Source organism: Onychomys torridus, chromosome 3 (genome assembly GCF_903995425.1).
Source record: "Onychomys torridus chromosome 3, mOncTor1.1, whole genome shotgun sequence".
Lineage (NCBI taxonomy): Eukaryota > Metazoa > Chordata > Mammalia > Rodentia > Cricetidae > Onychomys > Onychomys torridus.
Genome location: NC_050445.1, coordinates 47,802,616 through 47,826,853, shown reverse-complemented (window position 1 = coordinate 47,826,853; position 24,238 = coordinate 47,802,616). Strand labels below are relative to the sequence as shown.

Genomic DNA, 24,238 nt, shown 5'->3' with positions numbered 1-24,238 from the left:
TAATACAGGGAGGAAATGAGTTGACAGGCTTATTGTAAGAATCTTGGATGGATATGTCCAATAAAAGATCTAAGAAGGTACCTCCCAACAAATATTCAATTCTGTTATATAACTTAAGATAATTAAAAATGTCCACAATCACTTATTACATTTCCATGAAATATAACTGCATTTTCTACACATTAATGAAGTTTATGTCTGTTCCTTTTCATCCATACTCAAATAAAACAGGAAGCAATTTAGATATCAAGGTGCAGCTAATTACAAAAGTTTTGTTTTGTTTTTGTTTTTGGTGGTGGGAATCATAAAATGTAACCATCAGCAAGTCTGAAATAATGTAGTGGAAGCCTGGAGTTTATCAACTTATGTATAAATATAAATTACTATAAACTTCATTTAATCACTATTAAATTCCATTGTTCTATCACACAGTTTCAGAGGTTAATGAAAAACCCTTATCATTCTTGGCAATTCTCACATCAACTCTTCCAGCATCATGTATGGCTCCAATGTTGTATGATATTTTGTGTTCTGTCAATTACAGCGTGCCTGGAGATCAGAGGGTAGAACTGTTCACTAGTTAACCACAGAGTCTAGGTGGAGGTAATGGAGGCTCACACCTTTGATCCCAGCACTTGGGAGTCTCATGCCTTTAATCCCAGAACTTGGGAGGCTCAAGCCTTTAATTCCAGAACAATAATAGGGAGGTGGAGTCAGGATCACGTCCCCCATTCTGTCTGAGTATCTGGAGAGGTAAGAAGTCATTAGTGGCTATTCCTTTGCTTCTCTGATCTCTTAGGTTATTAACCTAATATTTGACTCCTGTTTTTTATTGATAAGACTAATTAGGATCACACTTCACTCCAACACTTGAAGTAAACCAGAAAATGGGGACAAAGTTCTTTGTTGTTTTCTTTTTCTATTTTTTTTCTGGTACTATTGACATATTAGCCCAGTAAAAATAGGCTATGTCTAGCATCTCCAAAGTCAGCTGTGATTAGACTTCAAAAACTGGGCTTCTTATGGCTGGAGATGTTGGAGTCAATGACACTGTCTCATATCACATTAAAGAAAGCTACAAAATAAGCTCTTTGCAGAGATACAATTTTTCCTAGTAATAACTTCTGACAAATATGTATATTTAGTGAACTTTTAACTGAGAACATTGCTTTGCCTTTTACAAGGTTGAAGAATTTAGTCAACATTTTATTTTTCTTCCTCCATAGGAGATGATTGCACCCAAAGTCATGGCACATGCTAAATTCATGCTCTACCACTAGGCTATATACCTGGCTCCTATCTCAGTCTTTTCAAAATTGTGATTTCCAGGCCAGTGAGATGGCTCAGTAGATAAAGGCATTTGCTTCCAAGCCTGACTACCTGAGTTCAGTCCCTGGGACCCACACACATGGTGGAAAAACATCTCCCATAAGTTGTTCTCTGATTGCTACACACATTATGGCATACACACAAATATAATGACAAAATTCAAAGGTTGTGATTTCCAAGGAAAGAAATTATCTTCTATGGCTTTTCATTTGTCAACTTCAAAACCAAAGCAATCTGAATAATTCCAATTCCATTGTTACAACACATGGAACTTCATTACCAGGGAAGGCTTATTCATAAATCACCAGGACTTTTTTTGCACAAAGTCACACTGTGCTAAATCATGAGACATGGGAGTACATCAAACAGCTCCACTTCTGTGACTTTTACTTAAGAGTGAAATGTTTAAATTAGACTATGTTAGTATTGATGGAATGTGCACAAAAGGAAAAGCAATATAGAAGATTTATTCCATTTTGAGAGCTGGATAAATTATTTGACTTAAAAATCAAGCACTGTGACCTGGGAATAAAACAACAACTCCCCTACACTCTTAGATAGAGAGGAAATTAGGATAAGTGTTTTTAAAAGCAATTTGATAATGCCTAACAAATTTACAATGCATTTATCCATTAACTTGGTAATTTTGCATGCCTAAAAGAATTTTGATAAGCTTATTATACAGGTACACCAAAGTAGTTGTATGAGAATGTTCATCACAATGTTGTTAAAATAGCAAAGGAAAAATATTTCAACAATAAGTGCACAGTAGAGGAGAATGTCCTAATTAATTATATGTATTATTTAAGGGAATACTATAAGCCACTGATATGAGTAATTCTATATAAGATTGCTAAATAAACCAGGCATAGGCCATTGGGATATCTCTGTTGTATAATTAAAAAAAAATACCTATGTATATGTATTAGTATAGGGACACTAGTATTTATCTCAGTTGTATTCATTTATGTTTTAGAATAAATAAAATGCTTCTGACTTCCTGTACTTCTGTGGAGTTCAATGGTTGATGTCACTTTTGATAGAAGAAGGCTTTTCTAAAAAATATATTTTGTAGCTTTCTGTAACTTCCAGGAATTCTTACTAAGTTTATCCAAAAATTTCTCTTTTTCAACGTTTTGGTATAACTGTTCTGAAGTAAGACATTGTTGCTGTCCTTCATTTGTGTAACTAAAACCTTTCTGACATAGTTTAGGTCCCTTGTGAAGTTTTCAAGATCACGAGGCATACCCAGCTTAAGTATATGAAGCAATACATGGTCAGGAAGTCCACTTGTTTTCTGAGTGCTATTCACTGCACAAGCAGCTCATCCAACTACTTTCCACTAGTGTCAGAGCGTCCCTTAGCAGTGTGGATGGAGGTCAGCTTGTGGCTGGATGGTTAGAAATACGGAATCTACCTTCCTTTCTGAGCAAGAAAATTGAGAACCAATTATTACAGTTGTTTTCCTGGTCTGTGGTTTAAAAAAAAAAAAAAAAAGCAAACCAAAAGCGAAAACAAAAGACTCCAAAACAAAAAAACCTCTCTGATCATGCATTCTTTTTTTATTGATTAGATTATTTATTTATTTTATGTCCCAATCTCATTTTCCCCTCCCTCTCCATTCCCTCTCCCAATCCACTCCTCCTCCATTCTATCCTAGGTCTATGGGCCATCCGGCCTCTGGGTCCTGGCATTCCAGGCAGTGTCAGGCATGAGCTTACTCTCAAGGCACAGGTCTCAGACTGGACCAGTCATTGCTTGGTCACTCTCAGAATCACTGCACTACCCTACCCTTACTTACCCCAGAACATACGATAGGCTGGACAGACTGTGGGTCAAAGGTTGTGGCTGGGTTCATGTCCCAGTCTCTCCACTGGAAGTCTTACCTGGTCACAGGAGGTGGTCAGTTCAGACTACATATCCACTATTGTTTTAGCTTGGGTCATCCTTGTAGATTCCTGGGAGATTGCCTTGGATCAGGTTTCTACCTGACCCGAAAATGCCCCTGCCTTTCTAGTCCTCTCTTTTAGTGATCTCCCCCTCCATGATCCCTCATGTTCCCATCTCCTGACCATGAATTCTTACTTCATAGATCCAGTCTGGCTTCAGAATGGAGGGATGGGACCCTCTCCTTTTGACACAGCGTGATCTAATTTGGAAGCATTTCCAGGAGAAACCAGAAACAGTGACTGTGTTTTGCTTGTGACTCTTTTCAGAATTGCAACTTCCAGTGAGTCCCTCTGTGTGCCTGGATCAGGGGATGCAGTCACAGCTGGGTGCTTCCAGTTACCTCTCTAAAGGAGCCAAGCCACACGTGTGGGAACCATGGGACTGGAAACGCAAACAGTTGTAAGATGAACACGTTGAATGTTTTATCCAGCATATACTGTAGGAAGCAAGAAAAAAACCTGGAAATCAGATCTGAGAGCTTGGGTGTTGGGATAGGGCAGAAGGGGGAGGTTGCCGATTAATGAATCGCTAAGTCCCATTCACAAGCATGTTCAGTTATTGTGTCTTAAAGAGGAATGTCATCATTGACTTTCTCCTAGACTAATTCAAATTTCTGCTGCTGTAGAATAAACATTTAGGTAAATTAGACTCTTAGCTAGTAACTTATATTAATGTAAATTGAATTTAGAACCTTGACAATGTAAAACTATAAAAATTTAACTTCTATTTTATACCCACATGACATTGCTTTAGTCTTTGAGTATGGCTGAATGAATTTTTCTTAGCTATTAAATTTTTATGACTCCTACTATCTAAGAAAGGGTATCACGTTGTCCTAGATATTTTCAGGGAAGGATGTTTTTAATCCAATATTTGTATTAATTCTTTGAGAATTTTGTACAAAGAATTTTTATCTTATTCTTTCCCTTCTCTTCCTCCTGACTCCTCTCAGATCCATCAACCACCTCCCCAACATTATGCCACTTTCTTCTCTTCTTTTCTTCTTCCTCTTCCTCCTCCTCCTTCTTCTTTAAATAACCACCAAGTCTAATTCCTACTACCTACATAATTATGGGTATGGAGCTGGATGAGCCACTGGAGCTTGACCAACCTATCAGAGGCCACATTCCCGAAGGAATCTGATTCTCTCATAAGCCATCACGTACCAACAGCTCCTCAGTTAGGGATGGGCCTTGCAGACCTTCCCTGCTTCATCTTCAATCACTGAATGGCTTGATCTTGTGCAGCTCTTGTGAAGGTGAACACAGCTGCTGTGAATTCATGAATGAAGTAGTTCCAGTCAGGTCTTCCCTGACCTCTGGTTCTTACAGTCCTTCTGCCCCCTCTTCCACGGGGTGGAGGCTATACAGATGTTCTGTTTGTAGCCGAGCACTCCATTGACACTTCTCTTCCGAATTTTGATAAGTTGTGAGTTTCTGCCTCAAACACTGTCTGTTGTAGAAAGAAACTTCTCTGACAAGGACTGAGAGCTGCACTAATCCACAGATACAGGAATAGGATTTTAGAAAGCAGTTTAATAATATGTCCATTTAACAAAAATATTAGTAGGTTTAACCCTGGAGTCTGTGAGTGCTCCAGGCAGTCTTAGACAGATTTACAATACTAAACACCCAGTTCCTCCTGTGGAACATGCCATAAGTTCAAGCAAAAAGTGCTTGCTTACCTCATAATAGTTTATACCACTGTTATAACTGGGGCATATTTTTGCCACCGAGGTTATTATTGTAGTTCACAAGGTTCACAACTGGGATGGACTGTTGATGACTTCTCCGTGCCCCAGCAACCTACATATAGTACTATCCTGTACTACAAAAGCTGATTAGTAGGGAGGAAGCTTCCTGGTCAGTACCAACTTGATTTTTCCATGTCCTGTGACCAAAGTGTGTGGTGGATTTGGCAATAGAGTCTTACCAACAGGTTCTGGTGGGCAGCCAAGAGCAATAGCAATAGCCTGTGTCGTGGGAGATCTCTGAGACATTCCTGACCAAGAATTCTAGGGGAAGTATCCCCACCGCACTGGGCTTTTTATTTTACCATCTATAGCTGTTGGGAGGAGCACCATCTCTTGCTTAGGGTACTTCTCATGAAACTCTTGTTTTCTTATGTGAGAAAAGTACATATATATGATGTTTATGAAATAGTAGGTATCCATATGGCTTTTCTGAACATCCTTTGGTTAGTTCTCCCTCTCCCGGCTCCTCCTCTGCCCTTCCCTCCCATACCTTACGCATGTAAACCTCCCTCCACGTATCCCCCTTTCTCCTTCATCTCATCTACATTCTACTACCCTCCCTCCTTCAGACCTGTCTTCCTCCTCCCCATTAATGGTCCTTTCCTCCTGGATGCTACACGGTCCAGGTAAAGGATTTTAGAATGTATGTAAATCACAGGGGAAAACATATTTTAGTTATGTCACCCAAGACATAACTGAGTGTGCCTTATCTAATTATATGGTTACTAGATAATGTTCTAGCATTTAATGGTACTTATTGAGAAATCATATGCAGCTTCTGTGTTATATTTTAACTTCCACAGTTGTGATAAGCACAAGCTACATATTATCAATTACACTTAGATACTTGACATATAGACATGGTACAGAAAAGTAAATAATCACATATTTTGGTACAATTTATGATGATGGAAGTGTGTTTATTTTATCACAAAACAAGAAACTAGTATTATTTGTTGATTTCTTCACATCTGGCCTTTAAGTTGGCCATTAATTATCAGGAACGACGGGGTGTTTGTCAGGTAGATGTGCGGTAATTGGGGAAGTATTCTAGAATATTCTTGTTGGCCTGTCTGCTGTTAAACAATTCACTGTCTTTGCAAAAACAGAAGAAATCACCAAAGTAAGCAGGGAGGTTGAGGGGGCAGGGCGGGCTTCTCACCCAAATTCATATATTCACTTCTGGAGTCACAGTCTCTTGAACGTGATGTCCCAGGTAGCGTGACTAATTTAACTTTCAGAAATCTTTAAACCTTATTGTAAGTGCTGTTTTCCTTTAGGGGAAAAATCCTTTACTTCGGTCTTCCAATGCAGGGAACTCGCCCCATTTGATCGCGTACCCCTGTGCCGGGGCACCCCCTGGTGGTTAGAGAATAACCCACAGCTGCAGTTGTTTGAGGAAAGCCACACAGGAAGGCTAGGCTCCAAGGCGAGGAATTAGGAAGCTTTAGGTCATTCACACAATGCATACTCAATTCTAAATGTAGTACTATGTTATTTTTACTTTACTTTTTTTTAGGAATCAGACTACAGTCCTTGCTCCACATGAAGCAGCCTTCAGGACAGAAGAACTCTCTGTGATTCTTAAAGCCTATGTGTTGGTGACCTCCTTAAGGCCTTTGCGCGCCTTCATTCATTCAACCGGCACCGTGTGGAGTCCACCAAAGAAGAAGTGCTTCACTGTCAAGGTAAAAATCCGACCGAAGCTGTTATTTCATACAGTTAGCTGAAGATAAGTAAAATGGGTTGGGCTGCCATTCTCTGACCTTTATGGCTATCAAATCCCTTTGAACAAAGATTGCATTTTTTTATTGCTGCAAGCAGAGATTTTTATTTAACACGTGCAAGCTCAAAAATAAGCTGGGAACAGCTTAATTCACTATGGATCATGAAGGCCACATTCTATTTTTTTTTCTTTCCTCAACCTATCATTTTAGTTCAGTTCTTTGACCTATTAACCAGCTAGTTCTTGCCTGTTCTCCGTTTTTTTTTTCTGACTTTCCATTTAAGAAAAAAAATATATAGTCAATGTAACAAATGAAAATATAATTTTGTCTATACACATTCTGCTTCCTCTTTAGTAAGCTCAGTACTGACATGTATCTGCCAGGTGAGAAGAAAAGCCCTCAAGTGTGCCCAATATTGCAAGCATTGCTATCAAAGATAATGAGGGCATTTGCAGGAAAAGCTCACTAATACCTCCAAAAAGTTGTGTTATATGAGGGAGCCAGACTGTAGCTAGAAGTTTCTCTGGTCCTGCCTGGGCCCTGCATTCCCATGGCCTGCTTATAAAATAATCACACAGAGGCTAAATATTATTTATAACTGCTTGGTCATTAGCTCAGGCCTACTACTGACTAGCTCTTACATTTAAACTCAGCCCATTTCTGTTAATCTAGATGTTGCCACATGTTCCGTGGCTTTACCTGTGTGCCCTGGACGGTGGGTGGGCTGCCATCTCCCCCGACTCAGCCTTCCTCTTCCCAGAATTCTCCTTATCTGCTTATCCTGCCTGCACTTCCTGCCTGGCTACTGGCCAATCAGCACTTTATTTATCAGCCAAACAGAGCAACACATTCACAGCATACAGAGTGACATTCACATCACCAGGCAGTGCTGGAGACCCCACCTTGGTGGTGGAGAAGACAGGGTAGAGTGGTGGACTGATAACCCTGATAACCCTGCAACACCCATGCCCAGAACCGGGGTTCTTTGTTGGCCCTTCCCAACATTCACCCCAGCTGTGATCTGCTGGAGCACAGGGTAAGGTGGCCATTTTCAAGGACCCAGGGCTACAAGATCTCCACGACACGGGGCAGCAACAGGATGTCCAGGAAGAGTCCCAGTGAAGGCCCAGCATAAATGGTGTAGTAGAGACCAGGGGCCTCGAACCAGACCAATGATTCTTTGCCATAAATGCCTACATGTAAAAATGTTGGCTAAAGTGTTTACTGTGTGGCTCACTGTGTTCCACTGCAGCTTCCATGACGAAATTTTCCTCTTCTTCCCTTTTTTCCTCCTTTTCTCTCTTAAATTTTAGTTTGTGTATTTTGGTGGGGGAGAGAGATAGGTGGGATTAGGAGGCATGATGTAAAAGACACAAAGAATAAATAAAAAGAAAGTTTTAAAAAAGATGTAGCCCAGGTTAACTTGGTTCAAAGTAAGTTTTCTGAGAACACATTGGACAGAATTTAAGGGAACTTTGATTTTCCAGAAAATCACTGTTCAGAGTGCTGGCCAGAGAAAATGGGAAGAACTAAATAAATGCACAGTGCCATGAGGTTCAAAAGTGACTAGATGATTTCTTTTTCTGAATTTGCCTTATATCAGTTACACTCTGAACTCTGGGAAGTGTTCCAGTGATGAGGACACTTTAATTGTTCATTTAAATATGGTAATGAAAACTCACTGACCCAGTAATAGGTGGAGGTATTCTGTAGCCCCAGACATAGCTCACATTCTACGGAAACAGATTGATGGCCCAAGTCCTTACACTTGCTTCTTTTAACCTTCAAATAGTCATCTGAACTCGAGTCGATAAGCGTCTGTGGTTTTCTGGGAATCTTGAAAGGACAGAGTCCAAGCTGGTTTATTCCAGAATGCTCCTTCATCCCAGTAGCTCCTCATGCTACGGTTGTTCCCCCTTCCCCTTTCTATTGATCTAAACTAAATCCAACTGCTGATTTTTAACCATTTTGACCAAAACAAAAATTTTACAACTTCATATGTTTTAACCAAATAGTGGAAGTTGGGCATAGACAGATGAGAATCATAGTCCTCAGTTATGTTACATGTTATGTTACCTGTTACTATTCACAAATGTAACACATATTTAAGCACAGACTAGGAAAGTCGATAGTGTGGTTCTATCTGAAGTCAAAGACCTGGGAAGGAAGAGCTCACATTTCAGAGGGTAGCAGGTGAGTGGGGGCAGTTCAAGCACACACAGGCGGCTTTGGAGGGTTCTCCCCTTCCATCTACCTTGTTGCTTAGTGTATTTTCCTTTTATTTCATTAAAACCACAGTTTCCCACATTTCATTGTAGGGCTCAAATATTCTCCAACTTTGAAAGTTATCATTCTTGATGCATGTAATGTACAACAGTCACCATTACTTTAATGAATCAAGTCATATTTATTTTTCTATCGTGATATTTATTTACTTATTTATTTTGAGACAGACTCTCAGTCTACCTTGTGGTACTCCTGCATTGGCATCTAGAAATTAGGATTGCAGACATTCTCCACCAGGCCAGGCTATTGCTCAATGCCTCCTGAAATGTTTTTCTTACTGACTTCTTTTCCTTCCTTTTTCTGTTGGCTAAATTTTGATCTTTCTGTTTCTACTTTTTTTGGCCTGTGTGTGTGTGTGTGTGTGTGTGTGTGTAGGACTCATGTGCAAACACATACCCTCAGACTCATGAGTGTGTAGCCATGCACACGCTGAGGCAGAGGACAACTTTCAGGAGTTGGTTCTCCCCTCCTACCTCTATGTGAGCTCAAGGGATAGAACTCAGATTGCCAGGCCTGTGAGTGCTTTTATCTACTGAGCCATTTCACTGGTCCTATAAGATGGTGATGGTGATGGTGATGGTGATGGTGATGGTGATGATGGTAGTGGTGATGATGATGATTATGGTAATGATATAAATGTACGTGTCTATGTGTAGTATGGACCCACAGTCCATGACATACTTGTGAAGGCCAAAGAAACCTTTCATGAGTCAGCTGTCTCCTTCCACAGTGGGTCTCAGGGTTCAAACACAGGCCACCAGATTTGGTGGCCAGTGCCATTGCCTGCTGAGCTATGGACAGCCCTCTGTTCTTACTGTTTATACTTTCTCGTGTTTTCTCTCTCCTCATGTGCTTTCTGGAAGCATTTGTCTGCAGTACAGTTTAGTCTTATCTTCAAATTTGTATATATAACATATGCTGGTATCCCTTGAATCTTACTTCTATTAGTTTCTAACTGCAGTTGCTCTTAATACTGTTGGTAATTTCTCTTCTATATTTCATTTTACTTCCTCTTTGATTATTTGCTGGACTACATTAGTTATGGTTATACTCAATCACAGTTTTACTGCATGGTAGTATTAGTCATCTTGTTACATTTTTGTTCAGGTAGTTGTGCTTTTCCCATGCATGATGATCAAGGACTAACTCCCTGAAACTGTAAGCAAGCCCCGAATTAAGTGCTTTTCTTTATAAGTTGCCTTGGTCATGGTGTCTCTTCACAGCAATAGAACATTGACTAAGGCAGTGACATTTGGGGTTTGAGAGTAAATGGGCTAGAGGGTCACATATGATTGGGAATTCCACACACCTCAACTACGCACTTGAGCAGGTCGATATCGGTAAATCCTGGGCCTGCACTCAGCATCCTTCAGAAGGAGGAACAGCAGCATGAGGGGAAAAACCCAGAGAGGAGGCAGGAGGAAAATCTTCGTGCTTCCCCTGAAAATTGAAAGTTTAAATGATCCTCTCACGTGGCCTCCAGCAACTCCCTCATACACATGCAACTCCTTCATGTTAATCTTCCCCGTCCATGGGCATGACAGGCCCAGCCAACTCAAAATGGCTTTCAGAATGCCTTTTGCACAGGCTTTTGAAACTTGTTCTTTTGAAGCCAAACCCATGCCTCTGACTCATTTTATCTATCCTAGTTTCTATCTTGAAAGGAAACCCAAGATCTTAACTATTCTGGTAATTTCAAAGGCATTTTCAGCCCGCTCTCCCCCCCCACCATTTTTTGCATCTAAAAGAGCCGCTCCACCTACCACAGTGGAAATGACCCCAGAAGTAACGAGTTTTCTGTAATAGTTTTATTTAGGCTTTCCCTGAAGCTAAGTCCATAGGCGTCAGTCTTCTTTACGTTTTCAAGCTTTATTCACTATTTTTTCCTTTCCATTTCTTGTCATGTCCTCGGGATGAATGTGTACCGTGCCTGTACACAATAAAGCACTCATCTCTCACTGGTTTTGTTCTGTTCTTGGGATTTATCTTTTTAAGACCTTGCCTGATTACTCCTCAGATACCTTTATCTGTTGTTAAGGTGAGGTAGAATGGTTTCCTGTGAATGCGGAAGGAGATTGTCCCCTTAGTAGGTCAACATTATACTTGATGATGCAGAGTTAAGAAAACAAGCATGATGTTTATGTACCCTTCAACAGAATCCCTAAATTTCACAACAAAAGATCTTATTCATCTGGCTGGTCAGTTTTCCATTCTGTAAAATATTATTTTCTTCTGATATTTTCAGATGTATAAATATGCACAGAAACTTCTTCACGCAAATGTGGAGGACAAAACATAAGCAAACTCACTAAGATTAACCATGTTATATCAGCATGCTGCTAAACTCTGTAAATTCCACAAGATGTGTGTGTGTGTGTGTGTGTGTGTGTGTGTGTGTGTGAGAGAGAGAGAGAGAGAGAGAGAGAGAGAGAGAGAGAGAGAGAGAGAGAGAGAGAAAGAGAGAGAGCGCATGTTCATGCATTGAGTCCTATATTCAGAGGCTGAATTAGTTAAATTAGCAGTGATTTATTCACTGTTCAATGAGGTAAACACACTAACCTGGTTATCAGTGGCCATGTATAGAACATCCTGGCAGCTAAAGAAAATACAAAAAGCAGTAAGGGATATGATTGTGAGTTCATTTATTTCCAATTAGGCCTGCTGCTGGGATGCCTTATCTGTGAAAACTCTGGGAGCAGATGAAAAATATCAAGACATGCAAACTTGAGAAATAATAAAACTTATAACCTGAACTTTCAAAAGGCACTTTAGCATGGAAATCTTTTAAAATTTAAGTGATGTGTTAAATTTTCCTGAGGCAGTTCACTCTCAAAAGAAGTATGTAGAAAAATGAGGAACAAACTAAGGGCAAATACATCACTTGGTCACTGTGTCCTTTTATGTGAATTTAAATAATCAGACATGCCACTGTTGAGACATTATTATTTTCTTGAAATAATACGTTTAACACTGTGCCCTACTTTCTTTAAAAAAAAACAAACAAACAAACAAACAAACAAAAAAACCTTACCCCCTCCTTACCCCCTCCCTTCTAAACTTCCAGGGGCTTGAATGAAGCCCTTTCTCAGACTTTCTAACTGTAACTTTTAGTTAGATGCATCCACGGTAGTCTTCACACACAAATCACATAGATTAACTGTGAGAAATGCCATAAATTTAGAGTTGGTTCTTAGAGTAAAAAGTCATGAGTTATCCCTTTATTCACTGTAAATCACCAAATCAGAAGTTACCCAGTGAGAGGACTCCCTGACATCTGTAACTTTTTTTATGAGGTTGGAAGATTCCTCACACCTGTGATTGTAGTTGGCGGTTTTTATGAAAACGTATCACTAAAGTGATTTGTGCCTCCAGGCAGGAAGCTTGTCAGAGCCTTATTTTTGTCCACTTGAAACATAACCTACATGAAGTCATTGATCAACTATCATATATTTGATATCAGATATAAATTTATTTGACATGCTTGGTGTCGAGTATAAATTTATATGGAGATAGTTCTCACATATAATCATCTTTTGGTGCATTCATCTTCATGGAATTAAATTAAAGCTCATTTAAATTTTTTTGACTGTGTGAAGAAATTGCTGGAATCTACTTGACCCCCAACTGCTCTAAGGCCAGCCACTCTACTTTGCAATGAATGGTATGAATTACATGCGTAAATGACACGTGCCTGGTGCATTAATTTCCAGGAAATGTGATAGACTGCCGTCATCATCTAGATTCCTGGACACTTTGATTTAAAGGGTAAAATCTGAAGGATGTGGACATTTCTCAAGTAAGAATCATCAATGGAAAGCAAAGTTAAAACATGCAACTGCCAACTCCCTGGGTCTTATTCACTGACCCCCCACTTTGGGGGACCTTTCTTCACGTCTCCTCCCTTCGGTTCCCTGTGCATCAATGAACTCTGCAATGTGTGTACAGAGGAGAGCCAGAACTTAGCAAAGAAGGGACCACTGTCACTTACAAGGTCCCTTTCAAAAAAATGCATAGACCCTTTTTTTCTTTTTCCATTTGGAAATATGAGGCAGTGGCAGGATTGGAGTCAGCCTCATTTGTCCCTGGTATTTGTGCAGTGCTTTTGATAATGTCAGGGAAGACAGCTAATGGAATCCCAGCATAAAAATGAGGAATGTCTCTGGAAGCAGTGATAAAGCTACTCTATGGTTTCAACCTTAACGAGTGTTCTTCTCTGATCCTCATTTTTATGCCAAAAACTGCAGGCTGTGGAGTAGACCTTGTAAAAGGCTTTCGCTGAGTATCTGGTCCTTCAGGAGGCCTGAGAGATTTATGTCATTGGTAGGAAGAACGTGAATAAAAGTCTGCTCCAAATGGTTTGTAGATCGAGTTGATGTATTACTTAGCCTATTTCTGCTTAGACTCACTTTAAAATGCATCATCTGGTTTTCTGGAAGTGGGAACCATAGATAATCAGTATTAAGTAAATAGGGATGATGTTCAAGAAGAAAGTAATTAATAACCATAAAACACTTATCTAATCAGCTCACACTAGTGGTATTATTATTATTTCAAATGTGTGTGTGTTTGCTATAGAAAAAACTAATTGGTTTACAGCTGCATAGGGTTTTCAAGTACATGAATTCAAAATAGTTGATGCTGTTGGTGGTAATTTTATCTTCTCGATAGCATTTCACCATTTATTCATTTCCAACCTTATTCCACAAAAAAAATTGTCAGATAATTTTGAAGGCTCATTAATCCTTAAGACTGATGTTAAATTATAATCCTTCAAAAGAAGAAAACGATGCATTAATCATGACTTTTTTTTTTTTTTTTTAGTCAAAGGTGGTATTTTAGTATATGACCCTCAACTTTAGAAAGATAGGCCATGAGTCTGTGTCCAAGAAACTCACATAATGTCCCATGGACACTCAAAACTGTTTATTAATGGCTGTCTAACACCATCATTTGAATTTATGGTACCTATTGATACTGTGGTGACTTGAATGAGGTGTCTCTCATACGCTCAAGCATTTGAATAATTGGTCCCTAGTTGGTGGTGCTATTTGGATAGGTTTGGTAGGGTAGGTGTGGCTTTGCTGGAGGAAGTGTGTCACTGTGGCTTTGGGCTTGAGGTTTCAAAAGCCATGCTCTGTTCCCAGTTTACTCTCTGCTTCCTGCTTGAGGTTGAAGCCAGCTGCTCTAGCTACCATGTCCACTTACTGTTGCATTCCATCACCATTATGACGATGGCCTCTTCTCCCTCTGGAACTGTAAGCCCAACTAAGCTCCTCCTTTTCTAAGTTGCTTTGGTTATGGTGCTTTACCACAGGGATAGAAAAGCAAATGCAGAAGTGATAGTAGCGTCAAAACCCGTGGTTGGGGAGAACATGGTTTAAGAGTTGATTCTATCACAAAAAATAGTGTCATTAATTTACAGGATTTTATTAATTTCCATATATTATCTCTTTAGAATGAATGTCAAAAACTGATAGATATATGAAAGTAGAGTGAACTGATAAGGTCTTAATGTGTTTTCCATTGCTAACACCACAGTAAGTTATGAAGGAAAGTTAATTATGGTTCAGAGCTCTAGTCCAAGATTGAGGGACTACCTATGGGATAACCTTCTTGGTGGCAGTCCTAAAATACACAGAGCATGTGGTATGAGCCAGTGTGTGTGTGTGTGTGTGTGTGTGTGTGTACGTGTGCACTTATGCATGCACATGCATTTTCTGGATTCCCTCTTTTCTTTTATTTAAAATTTTATTTTTACTAGATGCATTGTATGTATGTATGTATGTATGTATGTATGTATGTATGTATGTCCCACATGTGTGCATTGCCCACAGTGGTCAGAAGAGGGGATTGGATCCTCTGGTACTGGAACTATAGATGGTTGTGAATCGGTGTATGGGTGCCGGAACTATAGATGGTTGTGAATCGGTGTATGGGTGCCAGGACCTGAAGCTAGTTCTCTATGACAGCAACAAGCACTCAGCTGCTAGGCCATCTCTGCAGCCCTGTATCTCCCCATTCTTATACATTATCCAAGAATGAGCATGGGAACCCTATCCTGAGGACTGTTTCTAATCCTGACTATTTCCTCAACGCTCTGCCTTCCACACACAGTGGGATTCCTCTCGAGGCAATTAAGCCAACATGAGTTTCAGGGAAGACAGCTGTAATTAAGATGTAGCAGGCACGTGTGCCTCCAGTGTTCTGAGTGAAGGTTTATATGTATACACAATATACTATAGTGACAACAGAAATGTAAATCCATGAATCCCAACCCTAATAAATAAATTTCCTAGTTGTTTATTGCTAGCAAATTATTATTATCTTTAATGCTTGAGAGTTAGCTGGTGTTAACCTTATATCAAAATATGGAGGTAAGCTAACATGCAGGGGTCTCAATGTGAAGTGGGGGAGACAGGAGATTTCCTTCAGGGTGTTTGGGAGGTGGCAAAGGAGCTCTAGTGCAGTGTTTTGGACAAAGGTCTGTGTACCTCATTCCTGCACAGCTTTTCTGCTCACCTCTGCTGTACCAACCTGAGCTAATGTGGTCACAGGGGGAGGGAAAGGCCCAGGAGTGGGGACAAGCAGCAGGTGCTACTCCTGCATACTGGAGCCTGTGGACCTCTCAGAGGCTCTTAAACAACTGACCTGTGTAGCTCTTTCCTCTTTCTGGCATAGTAATATCATTGTGATTTCTGTTGTGTTTCCATGACCACACATGTATAAGATAAGCCAGCCTTGGCATAAAAAAAAAAAAAAAAAAAAAAAAAAAAAAACCTAATCAAGAGTGCTCCAGAGCATTTTAGGCATTTATAGAGGACAATCTCATTTTGATTTCTGAAAAATCTTATACTGTCATTAATTGTTATCTTAAATTTATTTTTAACTGATGAAAAAATGTGAGAAGTGATTACGATACTCCCAGGGTATCGTAATGCTCCGATATATTTAAATATTATATAATGGCTAAGGAAGATTAAACATAGCCATCTTCTCAAACAGTCACAATTTTTATGATGAAAATATTCAAAAACTGTGTTGGAACTTTGCTTTGCTTTTTGAGTCAGGGTCTTCTGGCCTGGACCCCGAGGCAGTTTTCCTGCATTTCCTCCAAGTGCAAGGGTTGAAGGCAGATGTGAGTCACCACCCTTGGCTCAGAATCTTGTCCTCTTACCTTTTAAACATACAGTGAGTGTGGGGTGTCTGTGGCCACTGTGCTGCAGCTCACCCAAAATTCCTGTTGCTTCCTAGAACTTGGTGCCCTGGTCAGCCTCTCATTACTACTTCCCCTTCCCAACCCTTTCCAGTCACCCATCCATTTCAAAACCGAACTAGCCAATCCAGAAAGATGCTCAGAGACGGGAGAGCTGCCATGCTTTCTTCATTCCCATCCATTGAGTAAGAATTGCTAAGGTGGATCTTTCTTCCGGTGATGGACCCAGGAATTAAGGCAAAACACCTGACCTTTCCCACTTCTCTGTTAGCCCCTGGAAAGTTTAGACATGTAATTACAAATGTCCATCTCTGCAGTTTGACAGCGAAGTCGACCTTAGCTTCCTATCACCATGCTAACATTAAATAGCGGCTGCCGATGGGAAATAGATTACGACATAAAAAAAAAAAAAAAAAAAAATCAGCTGACATCGCTAAAGAAGAAGGTACAAAGAGCAAAACAGAAAATGTACTTGCTAAACACATTTGAAATCCCTAAAAGAAGAGTTTCTTATTTACTCTTCACTGAAACAGGAAGCAAGCCTTAATGCAGCAGTTCACATGTGGCCGACATAGGAAGAGAAATGGTTTGGAACAGGGATGTCATCCATCAAACTGTGAAGAAGACTCCTTAGTAGTAAAAAGACAGACAGAAAGACAGAAATCCTTCACAAAGGAGGCGTGGATGCAAAGTGCCAGTCCCCCCACCCAAGCTGATTATTTTAATGCTCATTACAGAAACTGTACTCACTCAGAGAGGAAAACAAATCAGCTTTGCATTTTAACTTACGGTATAGAAACAAAATATGTTTTCATTAGTACATTTGAAGCTTAGTATGCGTTTGTCTTTCTTAACATTTCTATTAACGATTTCCTTTATTCCTTGATATCTGTCTCACAGGCTGTGACAAATCCTAAATATAAAATACCTTCGACTGTGCCAAGTAGAGGTAAAACTGCTTGAAGGAGCCAGACTTTTGTTCCCTTCAGGAGAACATCTGACTTGCATTTGTCTTGAGTGATTTATGCATTGTAAGCTTAAAATGAAATACAGCCGTTTTCCTTCCCTATATTAAAATGTGGTTTCAAATTTGGAAGACACAGTTATCTTTTGTCACCAAGGATACTGGCATAGTTACAGGAGACCAAAAAATTGCTATATTGCCCCCAAGTGGTATCTTCTGGTGTTGCATAAACAGTCTGAGCTGTCCAATATAGAAAGGAAAAGATTAAAAGCTGAAAAGGAGGAGGACTGGATCTGGTGGGAGAGGGCTGGGAGGAGGGAAGGGAGGGGAAACTGTAGGTGGAATGTATTATATGGGAGGTATATAAAATATAAAATAAAATAAAAGTCACCAGTGCTTAGGCAGGAAGTTTGGTCTTTTTCCTTCATTGTATTGCACATATTTATTGTTAAGGAATTATTCAATTATCTGTAGTTACTGTGGTAGGAATGTTGTTCGCATAGATGCTGAATGATGCTAATTCGTCAGTGCAATTCAAGTTGCCTAGGCCACAAAATTATTTGGGATGATTTCAGAATTTGCCAGTCATTGGACATTCTTTCTCCACTTAAGGACGCACACAAATCACTTTTGTAAATCACTATGGAGCTGGTACCGGCTTTTAGACTCGGCATGTGAGAGTGTTACTTCTGTCCTTTGTGCTACTTCTGTTGGCTGCAGTCAGAATCACTGATGCTCTGTTAACCTGAATGCCCTTGACTTATTTAAATGAGCTAATACTGTGGCATGGAAGCAAACAATGTATTTGTTTCTCTTAGGACTGAAGGCAGAGCTGGATTGTCTCTCAGAATTCTGCACACATGGTCAGAGCTGCATTCTGTACCAATGACAACACAAAGGCACACTCCCTTGCCTTGCTAGTTATCTCTCTCTAGGCCTCAGTGTGTAAGGACACCATCTTGATGAGTACACCTCACTCTATCCTCAGTAGTATCACACAGATGTCCCCTCTCTCTGTCCCCAAGCCTGTGCCTTCAGTTCAAATGCACTCTGTGAAGCACATCCTTAAATGTTAAGAAAAGAGACTGGGGGCTGGAGAGATGGCTCAGAGGTTAAGAGCACCAACTGCTCTTCCAGAGGTCCTGAGTTCAATTCCCAGCAACCACATGGTGGCTCACAACCATCTGTAATGAGATCTGGTGCCCTCTTCTGTATGCATAGTAAACAAATAAATCTTTAAAAAAAATAAAAAAAAGAAAAGAGAAAAGAGACTGCAAACAGAAGGGACTCCTGGTACCCTAGCCACTTGTGTGCATTTGCAGCACGGCTCCCCTCTACTCAGCATCCTGACACTTGGTATCTTGTCTTCCAGAATCCAGCAATCCTAGGCATTGCAGCCTTCCTCCTGAAGGTCTATTCCAAACTGATGCTTCGATAGAAATTTCTAATACAACAGTTCTTACTAGGATCTTTTCCCAGGTAGATTTGAAAGGTGGGGGGAGTCCTCTAGGTATTTGGCTACCTGGTTCACCCCTAGGAAGATTTTTATATTCAAGTCACAGAGCAATCATTATCTAAATGCAGAAGTCACAAAAGAAAAACATTATGCTAAAGAAACAATTTCATCTTACTTTACTGTGAAGGTAAAAAGAAATGTTACTTACAATGTGAATAGGCCAGTGATGACTCCTTTCAGAATGAGTGATAAACAAATATTTGATTGCAGTCTGGCTCAAAGGGGAGAAAAATGTATCAGCAGTATGAAAGCTGTAGGGTTGGATATGCAGGATAGGAAGACATCCTAGAGTGCTGTCTCTACAGAACTGTGAAGGGATGTAAGGTAGAACACTACCTTTATGATATGTGTGGCCACAGGGAAGTATTTCAGGCCCACTAATGGGTTAAAGATGTATAAAATAATAATAGTTTTCATATAGGTTCAGTGAGATTAAAAAAAAAATCCCTTCTGAGATTATTTAGATTATGTAAGGTTCCAGTGGCTAAGAATAAAGAATTTTGAAAATAATTACACTTAAACAAATAAATGTAATTACAGATTTTTTTTTTTTTTGGTAACGCTAAGAATGAAATGGACAGCCGAGGAGTAAATAATAATTGCATTACCCACTATATGAGAGGTGAAAAGATTTCCTAAGTGGCATATGGACTGTAGAAACCAAGTGTCTTTTAAGATTTGGGGGTAAGACATTTCCAGCAAAGTGACAGTTCCAAAGTCTCCAGGTAGGAGGGAGTTTGCATATTCCCAGAGCACTAAAAGCTCTGAGAGAGCACCTGAACGCTGCAGAGAGAAGGCCAGAGGAAAAGGCAAGAATGGAGTCACACAGGTCTCACAGTCAAGGGAAGCTTCAGCCCCTCCCCCACTGTGGGCGATTCAGTGCCCAGGGACTGCCACACTTGCGTCTCTTTAACCCACGCTGCTGCTGCTGCTGCTGCTGCATGTAGAACAGACTACTCAGGATGCTGAGTAAACCCCTCACAGGCCAGTCGGGTGGGATGCTGGGAGCTTAGAGCAAGTGGATGAGAGGGTGGACCAAGGAGAGGTAAGGACACATTTCGGAGGTAGAAACAAGAACTGGTTTTAGGATGAGAAAGAGGACGAAAGGGGGCATGCTTGAGAAGGACCCCTCACAATCATTTGAGCTATAATGACATTTATTTACTGAGAAACCAAATGGAGGAGGCATCAGATGAAATAGGGGTGTGGGTGTACTAGGACCTCCCTACGATCTCTTCTTTCTCTCTTATTACCTATGTTACACCCCCAGATACACATTGAAATCTAGTGTCAGTATATCAGAGAACATGTAGCTTTTGTCTTTTTCAATTTGGCTTGTTTGTCTTCATATCATGATTTCTAAGTCTGTTCATTCCCCGCAAGTGTCTTTTTTTTTTCTGGAGCTGGGGATCGAACCCAGGGCCTTGCGCTACCTAGGCAAGCGCTCTACCACTGAGCTAAATCCCCAACCCGGTCATGTTTTTATTTTTCTTCACAGCTGAAAAAAATCTGTTGTGTGCTTGGACCATGTTCCTCTTCCATCCATCTGTTGGTGGTCATCTAGGCTGGTTTTTCTTAGCTATTGTGAATAGGGGCACTGGTTAAACATGAATGTGCCTCTGTCTGTGCAGAGCCAGGGGACAAAGGGGGATAATGGAGAGGGAAACAAATGAGGACAAAAGATTTACAAAATTCCATAATAAAACTATGGTGACATATTGTGTACCCTAATAAAATATGCCTAAAGATCAGAAAACAGAGCTAGCCATTCAGTTAAACATAGAGGTCAGGCAGTGGCGGCACACACCTTTAATCCTAGCACTTGTGAGACAGAGAGCTGTCTTGATCTCTATGAGTTCAAAACTACCCTGGACTACATGGGATTGACTCAGTCTAGGAGAGAAACAGAGCCAGACAATGGTGGCACACACCTTTAATCCCAGTACTTGAGATCTTATGCCTTTACTTGGGAAGCACACATGCCTTTAATCCCAAGAAGTAACATGACAAGGCAGAGAAAGGTATATAAGGCATAAGGAAAGAGGAACTAAAGGCCTTTCAGCTAGAGGCTTTTCCAGGCTGAGGAGTCCTAGAGGTAACATGGAACATGGCTTGTTCCTTTGTCTCTCTGATTTTTCTGCATTTACCCCAATATCTGGCTCCAGGTTTTTTGTTAAATGACCATTCAGCAATTCATGTTACAGGAAACTCCCTGCTTTGCTATGCTATCATCAAAATTTGGTAAAACAAATATATTTGAAGAAACTTTGTGGGGAAGTGTGAATGACAAAGTGGGGAGAGGACAGGTTCCCACTCTGACAGAAGCTGATCTTTCACACAGCTGGCTTTCTCTTCCATTCACTGCTTTTCTTGATTGTGGCTTGGCCACTGATCTCTGTGGTGAGTTTTGGCTGCTTGATTGGATAGCCAGGTCTGGACTCATTCACAGACCTGGCTATTTGCTGGGTATCAGGGTCATGAGGATGACTTTGTTCTATGTCTCCCATCACAAACAGCAAGGGAATATTCCTTCAAGGTCAAGTTCTTTTTAAGATTTGGATTTTTCTAGCAGATTGAGTGTGTACTACTCCTCAACACATTATCCTCAAAGACAGACCATGCCCCAACTCCTAACACCCACAAATTTGACATCATTTAGACAAAGTATCTTAGGAGATGTATGAAGGTGATGTCTTAGTTATTGTTCTATTGCTACAAAGGTACACTATGACCAAGGCTGCTTATAAAAGAGAGCCTGTAGTTGGTGGCTTGCTTACAGTTGCAGAGAGTGAGCCCATAACCATCATGGTGGGGAGCATGGCAGCAAATAGGTAGACATGGCACTTGAGCAGTAGCTGAGAGCTTACATCTTCTCCACATGCAGCAGGGGGAAGGGGAGGCCTGGCATGGGATTTTGAAACCTCAAAGCCAGTGATATACCTCCAACAAGGCCACATCTCCTAATCCTTCCCAAAACAGTTCTGTTGTTTTTTGACAAAATCTCAGTCGTTCAATTTTACCAATAAAGACTCATGAGCCAGATCCTGGGGTGAAAGCCTGCTAACTGAGAGAGGCAGAGAAAGCACCCAGCTGGCCTTCCTCCTCAGCTGATGCTCCCCTAAACCTCTTTTCCTACGCTGTCTCAAACCAAAAACTCAAATACAATGTCCCTCCCTTCTACTTCCTGTGCATTTTTCTATCTGTCCCCCTGACTTCCTGTTACTTGCCTGTATTTATTTATCTATTTATTTGTTTGTTTGTTTGCCTCCTGTCCACTGGTTGTTTGCTCCACCTCTTGACCAATGGTTGACTTTATTTAACCTGTTTATAATATTCTAGCAGAAAACTCTTGGATTAAAGGTGTGTACGAGAGCTGAGCCACAAAACTAGAAGCAGGTTTTTCCAGTAAATAATGCAATCTTGGGGTTCACAGTGTGGTCAAATATCCTGCAACACAGTTCCACCAACTAAAGACCAGGAATCGAAATATATAAGCCTACTGGGGTCATGATCATTCAAACCACCAAGTAGAGACCATCCTGGATTTCACAGCTCAAAGTGGAAGATGATGTCCCAGGATAAAGTCAGAAGGACTAACTGCTACAGAAGGAACTGACTCACAGAGGGAAAGGTCATGAAATTGAATAAGACATTAGAACTCTGTACTCAGAAGAATGTCAACAAGCACCAGAAGCTGGAAGACAAAAGGAAGGAATTGTCTCCTTGAGTCTTAGCAGGAAACATGGCCCTGGGATACCTTGGTTGCAGGTTTTTTAGCCTCCAGAACTGTAAGGAAGTCCATTTTCTTATGCCATGTCACCAATATATCAGGTATTTGTCACAGAAGTCATAGAAAGTGAGGAGTTTTGTGTCTTCACATCAGGGCATTTTATCATCAGGATTGACAAGATAAAACCCATGAGAACAGGGAAATATTTAAATCAGACACAAGAAACCATGAGAGAAGAGGGAACGGGTATTTTTTTCTGATGGCTTCTCTATGAGAAAAGGCTGCTTTTCTAGTGGTTGTATACCTTCACCACGTAAGAGACAGAAACACAATTTCCTCATAAACATTGGTGGGGAGTGAATACATCTAATCCAGTTCTTCAGGCTTGCATGAGATATTTACATTTGATCATGAAGCCAAAAACAACTGAAAGAAAGGGCGTTGAATAATTCCATAATCTCCCATGGCTAATTCAACTCACTTATTTTCCAAAACTGTTCAAATGACTAATTTGTGCCTGCACCGTGGAAAAGGACTCATAAGAAAAATGCTGTCTATAGTGGCAGAGAAATATGGATTTATAAATACTGTAATATAGGACAGAATGCAGTAAATGACTCGGGGTCGCTGGCATAGTGAAGAATAGTAACGTATTGTTCAGCGGGGGAAAGTCGGGTAGACTTCAGAATGGATGATGTTTCAGCTTCATTGGAAGAAGGGGTAGGAAGGATGGAAAGCCTAGTTAAAGGAAGCAGAGCACCGGGGGCATGCACTTGGGGGTGATCTCTTGTTCCCAGTTCCGCCCCCTTGCGGCTTCTATAGCACAATGAGGTGGACAGGTTTACTCCACCACAGACTTCATGGTTCGTTTCTACACAACGGATCAAAAAACGATGGGCTGAAACCATGAAGCAATGTTTCTTCTTTCTGGTAACGTTCTCGGGTATTTTGTTACAGCAACAGAAAACTAAGGAGAGAAGTGTAAAGGGAGAAAGGAGGGAAAGAAGAAAACTGACGTACAGGATTTCTGGACTAGATAAGATATTTTAAGGATCAAAACCCAAAAGGCTTGAGCCTCACGGGAATGCAAAATGTATGACACTTGTCACTTTATATAGTTCTGAATGTGTTCACTTAAATTGTTCCATCAGAAACTTCTGACACGCCTGGGAAGGAGGATGTGTTTACACCTACTCTGAGGGTGAGGAAATGAAGATTCATGATTCTGTGGAGAGGAGCCTGCTAATAAATGTCAGTTAGGATTAGGATCCAGTCTCTAGTGAATAGAATGTCTTAATTTCCCCCTGGCAATTTGAGGTACTGAGCAACCATTTATAGTCCCTTTGGAAAGCATGTCAACACCCGAGGCAGGCATGCCACACTTAAGTTCGTTCCTCACACAAGATGCATGCTTACCAGTCAACATAGGAAAGCTGATTTAAAACGTTTCAGTAAAGTAAGTGTGGGTGTAGCAGCTTTCAAACTTTATGGACAAAAAAAATTCGAGAAACAGAAGAATTCTCTGAGCTTTCTTTTCAAATGTTTTTACGTTGTTACTCTCACAACATGAAACTAGTGCCCACAGGGGGAGGTTTCTGTAAGTCAGATGGCTTACAATGCCAGTTAGTTCAACCATACGCAAGTAGAAGCCTTGCCTGGCCAGCACAAGATTGGCAGTAGACTATCCACTTAGTTTTATAAATTAAAAAAAAAAAAAGTTAACTTTTTTTTAGCTGTTACTGCTTTGTTTTCACCAATGCACTTTGTAGT

The 24,238-nt window shown here is 40.5% G+C and overlaps 1 protein-coding gene across 1 annotated transcript in view; it reads left to right on the top strand.

Moving 5' to 3' along the window:
• The window catches only part of Cped1 (cadherin like and PC-esterase domain containing 1), a 271,465-nt gene that overhangs the window by 105,459 nt on the left and 141,768 nt on the right, over positions 1 to 24,238 (top strand). The window contains exons 5-6 of the mRNA XM_036181508.1: positions 3,546 to 3,678; positions 6,552 to 6,720. Of these exons, the coding sequence (XP_036037401.1) occupies positions 3,546 to 3,678; positions 6,552 to 6,720 (302 nt within the window). The remainder of the gene's footprint in view (positions 1 to 3,545; positions 3,679 to 6,551; positions 6,721 to 24,238) is intronic.